We start from the raw sequence: 14,551 nt of genomic DNA, 5'->3' as shown, positions 1-14,551 counted from the left end.
TTTAATGTGCCCGCGATCATCATCACTGACCAGGGAATGCAGTTTGAATCCTTTCTTTTCTTGAAGTTAGGCCAACTCTTTGGCTTCTAATGCCACCGGACACCCGCAGTCCAACGGGATGCTCTAAATATGGCACATGACGCCAAAGGTCCCTATAATGGCGGAAGACGATCCTTCCTGTTCGCAGGTCCTGCTTCTCGTCCTACTTGGCCTACGGATAGTCAACCGCGAGGAGTTTGTCGCAAGCTCCGTGGAACTTATATATGGGGAGAAATTGAGACTCCCCAGTGACCCAGTTCTCGACGTGTGGTCAAGCATAAATCCAACCGAACTGTTGAAACTCCTCAGAGACACCGTGAGCCGGATCAAACCACTGCCACCCACCAGCCATGCGAACAACATTGCCAGCGTTCCCAAGCTTCTTGAGTCGTACACGCACGTCTTGGTAAGGACTGACGCCGCCCTGAGGCCGTTGCAGTCACCAATCGATGGACCTCACATAGTCCTTGAACAAGATCCGCACCACTTTACGCTTAACGTCGGAGGCCCACCCAAGAAAGTCTCGATAGCTCACCTGAAACCTTTCTTCCAGGAGATAAATGTCCTCAGTGGAAAGCGCGAGCGGCGCGTCCGATTGAGCTTGCCGAGCTGATGGAGTTACTCCTCGGACTTTCGCTGAAACCCCCTGGTTAATCTGCTCATCCTTTTTTTAGCCCTCTTTCCCATATTTTCCCAAAATTGATTTGTTGGTCTTATGATTCTGCGTGGATAAGGGTCAAGTTGATCTCATCTGTGGTAGTGGTTCCAGCTCTGCTGGCGCGGTGTCTTTTTTGGCATCTCTACTACACTGTACTATTCATTCACTGGAAAACTACTAGAGGAAAAGCAGGACAAGGACATTTTGACATTTATTATAGTCAATCGCTAATAATACCGGCCATTTGCGACTAAATTCTTCTGCTGTAGTCCCGAAAATCAATTAGTTCACGTTGGGTGCAACGTTTTCATCCCCAAATACACATTGCTGACATAATCTGATATTTATACCATCGACCCTGACAGCTGTATACTGACGCCCTGGCTTACCATCAAATCGCGGAATTCTACCTAAGGCCTTGATTGTCTGCTCCGTTGCCTAACGCCAGCTACCTTTTCAATCTATTGAAACCACATATCATTTCACATTAACTTTCAAGGTGACGTCCCACCTACCCCACATGGCATGGTGAGGTTTCATTTTATTACAGGCATCAGCTGGCTCGCTTTTGCTTTTATGATTGGAATGGTTCTATCAATTTCATGGTTATACCCAATATAAAGCTCAGAGTGAGCGTCTTTTGGTTAGACCTTCCGAAGCAGAAATTTGTTTTATGATCACAGAACATACGTAATTATCTCATATCCTCCGCTTTTCCTTTGACCTACTTCCAACCATGCAGAGAAGTAAGACTTCTTTGAAAACTCATATTTGAAAATGAAAGCTACAATAAAAACATTTACCTCCCGCTGGAATCTAACTTGTTGTTTGAATACGCAGAGTGTACGGTACCAAACATCCATTCAAATGTTTACCTTCTTTCTTTACAGGACACGAATCAAGGCTGCTCCATCGAGGAATTCTCGATTTTCTTTCTTAACTTCGTACGTAGTCAAACAGATGGGTAAGTACCGAGATCCTATCCATATAACAAATAAGAGCCCCGCGCCAGAGTGAAGTTGGGCTTTCTTTCCCTTATTTTTCCATAAGAACATTTTCCAACTCATCGAAATGAGGACGAAATGAAATATAAAACTGAAACGATCCGACTTATACATATTCCAGGAAAAAAGGAAAAAAAATCTTATCAACTTTGCGTCCTTCAATTCGATAAAACCTCAATTCCTTAAGTAAGCAACCTCATTATTGTCGTCATCATCATCAAATAGTGTATCCTGTGCTTACTACGCAACAGGACTGGGTATCCCACGAAGAATACTCAAATCACACTCCATCCCTGTGGGCAAAAGCTCGTAGGCGAATCATGAGGGTAACATAAAGGACCGATTGCTGCTTAGAATGGATGGGAAATGTGGTGAACGCCCCCCTAAAAGTTCATCAATTCGAGTGGAAGCAGTATCCGGCTAAGGACTCCTCTCAAATGTAAATGCCTGAATTGTTGAGAATCTTGAGGAATGAAAGAGATAGACTTGAAGATGCTTCGTTCGATTTACTGAAAATGTCGTTTCACAGAACGGATTGGATTTGGAAGGACTAGGAAGTGATGGGAGTTATGTTACCTGTTGATTTGGCAGAGAGAGATATTCAGAATTTCACATTTAGTTGAATTTTAATTTGAGTGGAATTTAAAAGAAGATCGATTTCATTGCGGAGACTGGAGTATACTTCTGGGTATCCGCAAGGTCAAGTACAGGAACTTTCAAGGAGCGCATATGACACAAGCACCTACGCCCTGTGATATTGGATTTCCTTCCCAAGTACTCCACCTTTCACCAACGATTCGTAATAAGCTCACGCTCCTCTTCAATTATTTTGGGTCATGTGTCCTGGAGCAATCCACGTGTCGATTTGGGTGAAAAATTCAGGTCGATTTCATTATCCTGACTAGCGGGAAAACCTTTGTGTATTCCTCGCATATGGGATACAAGCTTATGTCTCTTAAATAATTATTTTCATTGTATCTTACTTTCATGCTTAAGGAACTCCTAAATCAAAATTAGAGCCACAATAACCCGGTGATTATCTATCTATGTCCAAGGGTGAGTTGGCCTAGTTACTTCGCCATACAATCAGCGGCGTTTCTCAAACTAGTTCCCAAAATCTAAAGGGATAAAACGAAATTTCTGCATTTGGCTCGCGACGAAAATCTTAGAAAGACACTAATGTGCCTGGTTGAAACAGGGTTTGGGAATCATATAATATTAATAAAATTCCATTCTCTTTCCCCGCCAAACTGCAGCGAAGCATTACTTGGTGAACAGGTAATCTTCCTCTGATTCCTTTCAGAGAGCAGTGGTTCCTCTTCGAATAATCTGTATCTCGGGCCACCGATGTTGATCGTCATCTGCGCTAATGATTCACTAGTATTTGTCGCCTTTCCGCAGTAATGTGAGACCCTTTCAAACCTGTTTCAGCTGGAATCCGATCAATGTATTTCGTTCTCCTCCCCGTAAGGTTTTTAAAAAATGGGTTGAAAGCTGTCATTACCCTAGCATGTGAAAGGTAGGTAGTAGTGGCCGCTCCGATAAGCTCAATTAGGACTAAGGTGCGCCGTCTTTTTGCCACAAACTCCCAATACAATGCCCGCTTTGGCAAAAGTAAAGAGGCAGCGTCCAGACGTTTCAGACCTTTAAAACCTGCCCGTAGCTTCCCGGAGGAAGCAGCCCGCCTACTCTGCAATTAGAGATCTCCCTGAGTTCCTCAACGAATGGTTTACGTAGTGTTTGTAGTCTGGCTCTAGCTTCAGGTTTTCTCTCTCTTCTACGCAGTTTCGGCAATGCAAATTGTAGGGTATGGCGAGTCTGACGGGATTTTCCCCTATGCGCCACCGTCCCACGCAGAGTGCCGGTGTGGCACAGGTGTGGCATAAGAGTTCTTCCCATCGCGTCTCGTTATAGGTGGGCCAAATCCTCCTTGACTTGGTGCAGATAGCGAAGGTTCACCTACCTAAAGTTCGTGGCTGCTAAGTAGTTTGAGGGGATTCCACTCTTAACAGTCGCCAGTGGAACATAGACTATATTCCTTTAATGACTGCCAAGAGCAGAGCCCCTCCTGGCTACTCCGTCTGGCCGCTCATTCCCGTCTATGTTCCTATGGCCGAGAATCCGAGAGTGACTTTGATGGTGCCACTCAGGTTGTGCAACCATCGATAGGCTTTCAGTACCGCTAGTACTTCCGTTTGGAATACACTAGTGAGTCCTGGAACACAGTACAATTCGGCTACGCTATGTGTATCCGAGAAAACTCGCGCACCGACATCACAAACCAACCTTGATGCGTCGGTGAGGAATAATGTGTCATAATTTTGCAACAGGCCTCCACTTTGTGCTGGTTGGAAAATCAACAACAAAATTTTCATGAAACTCAGCTTCCGCGCCGAGGTACTTCGTCTAGGATGTTACTATGTGCTTAAGTCTTCGCTGTCAAACAGCCGGACTCACGCAGTCTGACGGCACTGCACTGCGTATTTAATGTGAAGGACCAGGCGGAGGAGATGTAGAAGTACATTTTGAGCATCTTCTGGGCAGGGCTAAAGAGCCCCGGTATCACTTGCCCACGAGGTTATTTGAATCCTATTGAACTTTATTCTATTCTACTTTTTGCTCAGCGTCTGCCACACATAATAGAACCATGAGGATGGGATGAACCACGGTTGTCTGCATCCATTTCCTTGTAAAGGTCCTCCTGCAGGCGTGGAAGGTTATGGCTTCTTAACCCGCAGTTCTATGTTCAATCTTTAATTTAACTTAGAGTCCAGGATTACATTTGAGAAAAGGAACAATGTTTGTTCGTTTAGCCGTGAGTGGTAGAACTCGGGTCCCCTTGTCTTGGTGGCAAATAGCATCAGCTCCGTTTTAGTTGGATTTATACCGAGTCCGCATGTCGCAGCCCGCAGACAAACCTTCCCCAACGGCCCTGCCATCATTTCATTCATAACGGAGACTGGTTTAATGTGAGTACACAAGGTTTATACCTAACTCCACGGCCTTCTTAAGACACGAATTGATTTGATCACAATCAAAGCCCCGCTATGACAAGCAACGACCAGTCTATACCGAGTGGATGACTCAGCACTCATGCTGATGGGACGGGACTGGGACTGGAAATACGGCACCCGAGTTGTAAGCGCAACTGCACGCTCGAGGCACAAAGATCTCTATCCTCCTAGACGAACTACCACTAAGGGGTCAACCGTAAATAACCGGGCCGAGATCACTTCCCTAGGAAAATTCTTGAGATATATGAGCTCAGAAGGCTATGGCTATCCCGGTTCTCATGGTACCGGATAACCGCTGGTGACATTTCGTGGCGGAAATCACTTCCGATGAGTCCCCGCGTAGTCTCGGGTCTGATTGCCCTAAGTAGGCCTTAGAGCATTCACCTACTACGTCACGACCAACCAGTCGAGGTGAATACAGCATTTCCCGGGGCCACCATGTGGAGTTTGCTGTCCCGCCTTCCTCTTTGTAACCATCCACTTATAATGGAGCGGAACACCAATATCACCAACACGTCGACATATGCCGCCACCTTAACCACGCTCGTTCATCATTATCAACCAGAGTGCTGGAGAGATGGCGCCACCCTAGTGTACGTCTGCTGTTGTAGATATCTCCCCATCAAACTAGATTACCCTGATTCTTAGCATGTATCGCTCAAGAGTGTTAAATACGGAGGTAATTTAGTCGAATAGCCTTCGCGCGTCGCCTGCCCGCTTTCAATATAAAAACCAAGCGCACGCGTCTCCCAGACTGTGGTGCATATCCCAAAGAGGTACAGCTTCGGTAAATTTCGATAAGCCACAGCATAACCCTTTCTTGCTGCTTCTGCACCATAACTGGCATTATGCCATTCATTTGCTGAGAAGCTGTTTATAGTCCAGCATTTTATCCTTGGTAATTACCGACTCAATAGTTTCACACGGCTGGAGTTGCATACTCTTCAAGTAAGGTTCTGACGCACAATCCTCCTCACTGGTGGGGAAGTGCGTCCGAACCAGCAACTCCAGGGTTTCACCGTCCAGAAGTCTCTTGACTTTTTAGAAAAAATTGTTTTCTACGTTCCTTGCATAGAATCTTCCTGAGTCTCGTAGATTTGTTGGTGCTTTCAATGTTCTGACACTAGTCCAACCAGGAACGCCTCCCGAAAGTCTTGATGGTCGGCTTGTACTTCTTCAAGCAGTTCTTGTATGGCTGCCAATATTTGTGCCTGTAGTAGATGTTGACGACCTTCCTTGTTAACTTCTTAAGGCTGGATAGATCTTCATTTCATCCCGGTGGCACTGTCCTCTTGCTGTATTCCGTAAGGCACAAGACTTTGACGGCGATTTCGACAGCCTTTACCAGAAGCTTCACCTTTGACTCCACTTCACCCATCGTGCCAACGTTACCAATTTGTGCATCAGTGAGTTTATTTTTGGTAACTAACTTCCGAACTTCCTCCAGTTGATCCTCCTGGTGTCTCTGAAAGGATTGGAAATCTCTGCACATCTATACTGAAAAGCATCCAACTGTGATCTGAGCAGGATCTTTGGTCAGACCCTCTCCAGTTCTCCTCCCTAAGAATCCCATTGTAGACTAGCAGCGTCTTATCAATGATCTCTTCTCAGTTGTCTCGTTCCAGTTCTCCGGGCTGGAAAGGTCGGTGCACTACTGCTGTTACAAACCGATAGATTTCAAATCAAAGAATGATCTTTTTCGTTGGTTTCCGAGCTGCCTCAAATCATATGCCTTGCATGGGCCTTTTTTGGTGCAATGGAGGACGTGAAATATTGTAGTTCTTCTAACGAAGCTGATAGTTCGTAAGCCATTTAAGCCGAGGAAATATACAGGTTCTGCACTTCCGCGTGCTTCAGTTTGACCCCGACTAGGTCGCTGATACTAAGGTCCGGACATAGAAAAACGTGAAGACTCTTCCTGTTCCGATTAGTGTCATTTGTGCTATGAAATAAATTATAATGTCTGTTTTGGATCCCTTTGATTATTTGGCCTCACCCGTTCCAGGATTATCTGCGCAACCCTTCAGCATGATCTGCTTGCGTGGGGGCTCGACAGTCCCCGTCGGAACGTCGATCTTCATCTCCTCCTACAGCTCGTTGGGGACGTCGACCGGATGCAGGTCGCCATCCGGTTTCGTGGAGCGGAACACTTTCCCACTGCCTCCAGGCAATCTCTATTCATACAAAGCAGAAACGGTTGGCTATTTGCCTGGGGTTTCTCCTGGCAATCCTTCGTTTTGAAGGCGCGGGGATTGGACGAGCTTGCCCTTATCCAGTCGTCGTACGGACCGAGTAAGTCCCTGGAAATTGGTTCTCGCGTGCCATAACGTGGAACTCACCGATCACCTCAGAAGAATCGAAGCAGAGGACAAATCCCTTCTGTTCGCCTTTGCCATCCAGGAGATACTGAATGGCCATCTCCTCCAGCCTAGCCTCAATACTGGTCCACACCTCCGGCGCTAGTTTGCCGCTAACGGAATTACCATTCACTAGCGCCAAACGTAAGTTACTCCCGGCCATGTGCCTGAGGGATTTCCCGATTCGTGCCTGATTGACCGGCTGTTGTTGCTTACCTGTTTGCAGAGGTTGCTTGGCGTATGGACCTTTGCACATTGTGCTGCGCTTCTATTGTATTCCGACCTCGCCTTGAGATCGATTGTGTTTGAAGGTGGTGGGCTTCGCTTTCTGGTCGTTCCCCACCCATTTGTTATTGATTTCTTCGACAATTGCCTATTATGTAGTGAGGTCCTTTCATCCCGCTTGTCTACAGTACCGGGTTCATTATTATTCGTAATCTTACTCAGCATATATATATGGCTTTCTGGTACTGGCTTCTGATCAGGACTCCAGTGGACATTCGCTTCTTTGCTGGTTTCCAGTGATCGACATTCTTGTCAGCGTGTGCCTTTCAAGACAATTTCGACTTCGACGGTGTCGGGCTAGGAGTACTATCGTTGTTACCTACTACACCCGGCTCGACCATAGCGGATTTTAAACTGGAAACTACTAGTCCATCTACACCTGACTCGCGTCGGTCCCTGCTGTTGGTTTGAAATGGAAATTCTACGGCCAGCAACGACTGTACTGCCCTAGATAGCTACTGTCTTTTGGCAGAATACCAGCAGTTTGCTGTCCAATGATACGTCTGGCGTCACCGTCTCTTCTTCTATCGTCAGTTCTTTATTTTAATTTGTTGAGTCCATGTCTTGGTTCCACGAGTACTCCGGGAAAATGTCCATCCTGACTAGCGCGGCCACCAAGGGAAGAGTCCTAGTTGAAACTGAAGGTGCCCAAGGTATTCAGAATTTGCATACTGAAGACCAAGCGGCCCATATTGGTCACGAAGCCCTCAGCGTATGTTGTTAGCGCCTTTTCCAGTGCTGGAAAGGCGATCGTCAAGCTATTGTTTCGGCTCCTCTCCCCGGCTCCATACCCACTTAGAAGCTGGATAAAGAAATAGTCAGTCTCACCACACTTTCCATCCAATCACGTACCTAAGTCGCCAATAAGCCGCGAACTCCATCTGCATCTAGTCTCATTTTGCCAAGATAGTTGCCACTCATCTAGTGCACATTACCGTTCCTAACGAGCTCTTCTCCGTTGCAACTTTATATGGCTAACAGGAGCCTGCGAACTCTTCGCCTGTCCGAAGACAGTTTGCAGTATCCGCTGCGAGAAGGTCGTTTGAGGATTTGCCGAATTATGCAAGCTTAACCTAATCAGGGTAGGCCGCCATCATCAGCATTATGGATGATTTTAATGTTGAGTACTCAAGGAGGGTCAACCGGTTGACGCATGTTTTATTTTGGGATTAAATAGTCCTAAGTCCGCATTCACTTGATGTCGAACCGGACCAAATGTACCTCAGCTAGAATTGTCTAGCTCCGACCAAGCTTTGGTCCCAACTGTGGGTGGATCTACTTTGGATATAATTCGCATCCCTGTCGTGATTTGCGAATTATAAAAAGGAGCGCATATCACGTGCGAGCCGCTTCGGTCATGCTGTTCCCAGGGCATAGGTGAAGCAGCGTCTGATGACAAACCGTAGCCGTCTTCGTCCCTCTTTTGATTATTGAACTTTGGGTGTTAAACCCAAAAAAGAGGAGTCCGTGGACCATAAAGAATGGGAGTAAGTCGCTCTTCTTTTGGCCCGGTCCTGATATCAAGTGGATGCGGACTTAGGACTCCACAATCCCTAAATATATTATTGTTTGTTTCAATGTTAACATCGTCAAATAGAAAAGTCATCGGACTGGTAGAATCTTATTTAGTAGCTCAAGAGCCAAGATTTTCTTATCTGGCACTCCCTCCCGCTGCATTTCCTGAAGCGTTTAATCCACCGAAAATTATTACATCTTCAATTTGCCAATGTAAATTATGTAATGTAAACTATTCAAAGGTGAATTGCGCCTACATTGACCTGAAACAGCAACGGCATATGCAACAATATCAAATATGAAAGGTAAATTGCACACGGAATCGGAAAATTGAGGAGACCTTCAACCGTTCGTATCATATCAGATCGATTGCATTCACTCACTCAGTATCTACTCGGATTATAATGTATAATTAAATACGTACCCATTGCATAAGGAAATTTCGTAAAGTTCCATAAAGTTTAATGGAGTTCTCTCAGGTGGAGGAATAATTTCAGTCACTCGTTCAGCGTTTGTTTGTATGCACAGAAGTGCATCGCCAAGGCATGAGTGAGTTCCTGCTTCATTGGACTGCAAGTACTTGCAGATATCACGGCTTTGAAACAGAAATGCAGAAGTCAAAGAGTGTACAGAGTTCAAACGATTCAAAGTTCAAAGTTTCGTGTGAGTTGTTAGTGAAGGGGAGGAAGCTAAAGTATGTTTGCGTAGATAAATATCAAAGGAGTTCAGTGAAAGAATGCATTTCCAGGTATGGGTGGTATCCTTGTCAGTCGGTCTTCATTATGGCTCTTTGTAGGGAGTCAAAAAAGTAAATTAACTATAGATAGATATTTAGATAGAATTTTCTAGTATTAACTATTCAAATAGATAAGATTGTATGTACGGGGACCCCCTTAAATTCGATGTAGAATTATGTAACTCATTATATGCGCGAGAGATCACAGTTCCCACCTTTTCACCAATTTGGTGTGAATCGCTACAACCGTCTTGGAGAAAAATGCGTCTGATGGACAGACAGACAGACTGACAGACAGACAGACGGACAGACAGACAGATATCCTCGTCACAACGTGCACGGCGAAATAAAAAGTCAAGTACGTGCTATTAGATCGATGTATTTTGAGGCACGGAACGAGCTACTCTACTGCTACACAAACGTCTTCAGAATCAATACATCTGGTAGGAACTCGGACTAGAGTTGACAACCTAGGAGTGGATCGCCTTCGAGATAAAAAAGAAATATCAGAGCTCTGCAAACGGCATAGGGATACTAATAGAGAATTCCCAGAGCTGACCCCAAAGTACCAGAAGGGTAAAGCATAACAGGTGCAACCAGCAAACTTACCCGGTTAAAGTCTACCGAACCATCAAGAGATAAGCGTCAGAGACTCTATTTGGACCAAAGTAGAGAGAAAAGGTAGATCGAAAAAGAAGTCGCGCCCAGATGCCAGGTTATAAAATCAACAAGCGAGCTGACAAATGCGGAAATCTTGGGGAAAGTGAAGACAGAAAGTTCCCTCCTAGAACTGGGTGAACACGTGAACCGGATAAGACGCACGCAGAGAGGCGATCTGTTTCTTGAGCTTAGGCCTGGGGAGAGTAAGTCCCACGATATACATAAGAAGATCGAGTTGTCACTGGGCAAAGCGTTTAAAGTTTTTGCCAAGATTCCTCCAAAAATCAACAATTTTCCTGGCACCCGGACCTCCCAACCTCTATACCATTTTGAAGCTCAGACCCTCCCCCAATAGTAGTGATCACAAATTAAGCTCCTTTTTGCGAAATTCTCAATATTAACGGGGATATAAGCTTTTAAAGTTTTTGCCAAGATTCCTCTAAAAATCAGCAATTTTCCTGGCACCCAGACCTCCCAATCTATATACCATTTTGAAGCTCAGAACCTCCCCAATAGCAGTGATAATAGTGATCACAATTTGAAGACTCAACTCGGGTCAGGTGCGATCCTTGAGTCCAATGTGATAAGGCTCCGTAATGCATATGGGAGTACTCAGACGGCTACAATAGCCTCACCATTCGAAACAGCGAAAAACGCTATTGTTGTTGGCCAAATCCGCGTCAGCTGGGTCAGTTGTCGACTGCGAGAACAGATATCGCCGAAGAGGTGTTTCAAACCCCTGGAATTTGGACACATCCCGAGCAACTATTCAAGCAAGTACTATAGATCTAAGTTGCGCCGAAGATGTGAAGAAAGGCATATTGCCAAAGAATGCAATGGGAATCCCAAATGCCTGCTATGCAGAGACCAGCTTGAACTTTTTGTAAATGAAGTTCCTTTCGCTGAATTTAAACTATTGCCAGGCAGCTCAGGAACTGCTCTCTCAAAGCGTTCTTGAAAGTTAAATTGACGTTACCATTATATGCAAGATTTCCACAGTGGTGTCTTTGTATCAGATAGAAGCGGCAAAGCTGCAATCTGGACTAGAAACACAAGCAATAGCGCAGAAGATGGATTCACATGAGCTAAAGTAGATGGCACATATTCACCTGCTACGCTGCGCCAATCCTCACGCTAGATGAATTCGTACTGATGATGGAAAAATTAGCTTCCGAAGTAAGCCGTTCGGGCCGAAGATTGGGGTAGTCGCGAAACAAATGCAAGAGGTCGCATATTGCTCGAAGTATTTTTACGTCTGAATATCGTTCTGGCGAATACTGCCGGCGTCAATACTTTTCGGAGACGGGATATGGGATCAGTGGTAGACCTTACCTTTGTTAGCGACACATTATCTGAGGATCTCCAATGACAGGTGAGGGAGGAATATACGCTCAGTGACCATCAGACTATCATCATCCAGATGGGGCGTAGGGCAGCAGCGAAACGAATACAGAAAACTGCAGTAGCGGGTTGGACATCCAAAAAACTTGACAAGCAAATGTTTGAGGAAACACTTCTGCAGGAAGCTATGCCGATGGGAAACGCAGAAGAAAAAATGACGCAGGTTCTTAAAAGGATACAAAAAGCGTGTGACGCTTTCAAGCCTCGCCACACTGTACTCAAGAAACGTATGCCCAACTTCTGGGAAAAATGTAGCAATAGAAGACCTTCGTAAAATTTGCCTTAAAGCCAGGAGAAACAGCCAACGTAGCAAAGACCGACCTGAGTCTGAAGAGTTGCGTAACCGATATAAGAAGGCAAGGAAAAAACTGCAAGCAGCCATCTCTAGACGTAAAACTGAACACTTCAAGAGGTTATACAAGGAAGCGGACTTTGGCCAATGGGGAGGTCCATACAAGGCAGTCATGGCATCAATCAAGGATTAGTGCTCACAACCAATCATCAATCCTGATTTGCTGCAGGATATCATTAGTACTCTCTTCCCACAAGTTTCAAGTGAATCGAACCTACCCACTGCCCAGATAGATCCCGAGGAAATTCCGAGGTAACCACTGAAGAAGTCCTGGAACCCGCGAAGAAGATTGTCGAAAATAAAGCCCCAGGTTTAGCCGGCATTCCGAATAAAGCATTGACAGTGGCTGTCAAAACAGTTCCAAAGTGGTTCGCTAAAACATTTACGACGTGCCCCAAAGATGGGATCTTCCCGGAAAAGTGGAGGAAACGGAGGCTTGGGTTAGTCCCGAAGCCAAATGAACCTTTGGGTGACCCGTCGTCTTATGGGCCTATATGCCTGTTAAACGACATCGGCAAACTTTTCGAACGGGTCATTTTCAATAGGCTTGTACCAATCACAGAAAAGTAGCGCGGTCTGTCAGACAGTCAGTTCGGATTCCAAACGGCAAGATCTACTGCCAATGCGATCAGCACCGTCCCGGAAATTGCGGAAAAAGCAATGGAGGTTAATAAATCTTGCGCGGTAGTTACTCTCGACGTGAAGAATGCCATCAATACGGCAAAATGGAGCAAAATATTAAGTCTTCCGGAAAGTTCTGTCCGATAGTGTGACTTCAAGTTTCAATCCATATGCACATGTTGATATGAGACATATAGGAATATCTCTCTTTATCATTGCATTTACACACATGTACTCTCCTAAATAAACTGAAACAAGGATGTCTCATGTCATTATTAAGTGAGACACGATCGTAAAAATAAGGCTACCGATAAAGTTCAATTACGTCGCTGTATTTTGTTCGAGTTCCAACCAGGGAAAAATGCTACAGAAGCGCGTCGAAATTTAGTGGAAGCCTTTGGTGCATGTGCAGTTTCTGACAGAACGCAGAAGATGGTTTGAATAATTTGAAGCAGATGATGTCGACCTTAGTGACAAGCCATATTCAGGACGGCCATCTTTGATCGATGACGCCATTATCTCAACTATGATAGAGCAAGATCCATTTTTGACAACATCGGAGATTGCAGAGAAGCTGAGTTCAACTCAACAAATCATTTCCGACCATATTCGGAAGCTAGGATTGGTCTATAAATATTCCAGATGGGTGCCTCATGAGTTGAGCATGATCGGTGCTTTTTTTTTTTGGGAGTAGGGTAGGTGAATGCGTTTACGCACAGAGTGTTGGACTCACGCCACAGCACGCTGGCGGACTACCAACTAAACACCTCCCTGTCATCAGAGAACTAGCCTGGAACCGTTTGACACATTACTTCGGGCTAGTCCTCCCGCTCTCCCGGCTTTGGGAGCCTTCAAGTCAGGGAATTCCTTTCACCAACGGGAGGGGAGGGGAGGAAGGTAGTTGTTAGTTCAGGATCAGGATGATCGGTGCTTGCTCGATACAAAAATGAACCTTTCTTGGACCAGATGCTGACGAAAAATGGATTACATACGAAAACATCGTGAAGAAAAGAGGATATTGCAAACTCGGACAGCCTGCCCCCTCCATTTCTAAGCCGAGCTTGACCCTGAAGAAGAGAATGTTGTGTATATGGTGGGAAATCTAAGGACCAATACATTATGTGCTGTGCCAGACGCGTGCAAATGCTTTCAAGATTACGGCGGTCTGCACGGGGCATACCCTACAACTCGCATTGCCGAAGCTGCGGAGAAGGAAGGGAAACCCTCATGCACTTTCTCTGCGATTGCCCAGTTCTGGCTAGAGTCAGGCTGCGGACACTGGGTAAACCATTCTTTGGGGACCTCAGAGAGATTTCTAGCTGCAGGGTTGGAGAGCTGCTTTCCTTCATTCTGAAGATCCGAGCCGGCTGGACTCTGCTTCCCTGCTCCCATAACAACAGTCACGGTCTTAGGAGTTTGTTGCATCAAAACGCCGCACCAAAGCGCTAATTGGGCCCCTCGGAGCGGCCACTGATACCTGTTAGACCCCTACTCTACATTATGTGCTTTTGAGACCTGGTGAAAAGCTAAATTTGGAGAGATACTGTAAGAAAATGGATGATTTAAATAAAACAATAAGAAAAAAGAGGCCAGCGATGTTCAATAGGAAGCATGTTATACTGCATCATGATAATGCCAGACCGCATGCTGCTTTGGCTACTTGTTAGAGCTAGACTGGGAAATTATGTCACATCCACCATAACCCTTAGACCTAGCGCCCTCCGATTATCACATGTTTCTCTCGTTACAAAACAATTTAAAAAGGGACAGAACTTTGTATGATCGAATTTTAAAGTTGCAACTGCCCAAAGGAGTGACCACCATTCGCTTCGCAGACGACATAGCAATGACTATTGTGGCATAAGATATTAATGAAATCGAGATATTCACAAACGAGGCAATTTTTGAA

The 14,551-nt window shown here is 45.4% G+C and overlaps 1 protein-coding gene across 1 annotated transcript in view; it reads left to right on the top strand.

Moving 5' to 3' along the window:
• LOC119652697 (protein disks lost) overlaps positions 1-14,551 on the top strand; it is a 534,030-nt gene that overhangs the window by 438,764 nt on the left and 80,715 nt on the right. The window contains exon 2 of the mRNA XM_038056976.1: positions 1,588-1,661. Within this exon, the coding sequence (XP_037912904.1) occupies positions 1,588-1,661 (74 nt within the window). The remainder of the gene's footprint in view (positions 1-1,587; positions 1,662-14,551) is intronic.

This window comes from Hermetia illucens, chromosome 3 (genome assembly GCF_905115235.1).
Source record: "Hermetia illucens chromosome 3, iHerIll2.2.curated.20191125, whole genome shotgun sequence".
Classification (NCBI taxonomy): domain Eukaryota; kingdom Metazoa; phylum Arthropoda; class Insecta; order Diptera; family Stratiomyidae; genus Hermetia; species Hermetia illucens.
This window is presented reverse-complemented; position numbering and strand designations above follow the sequence as displayed.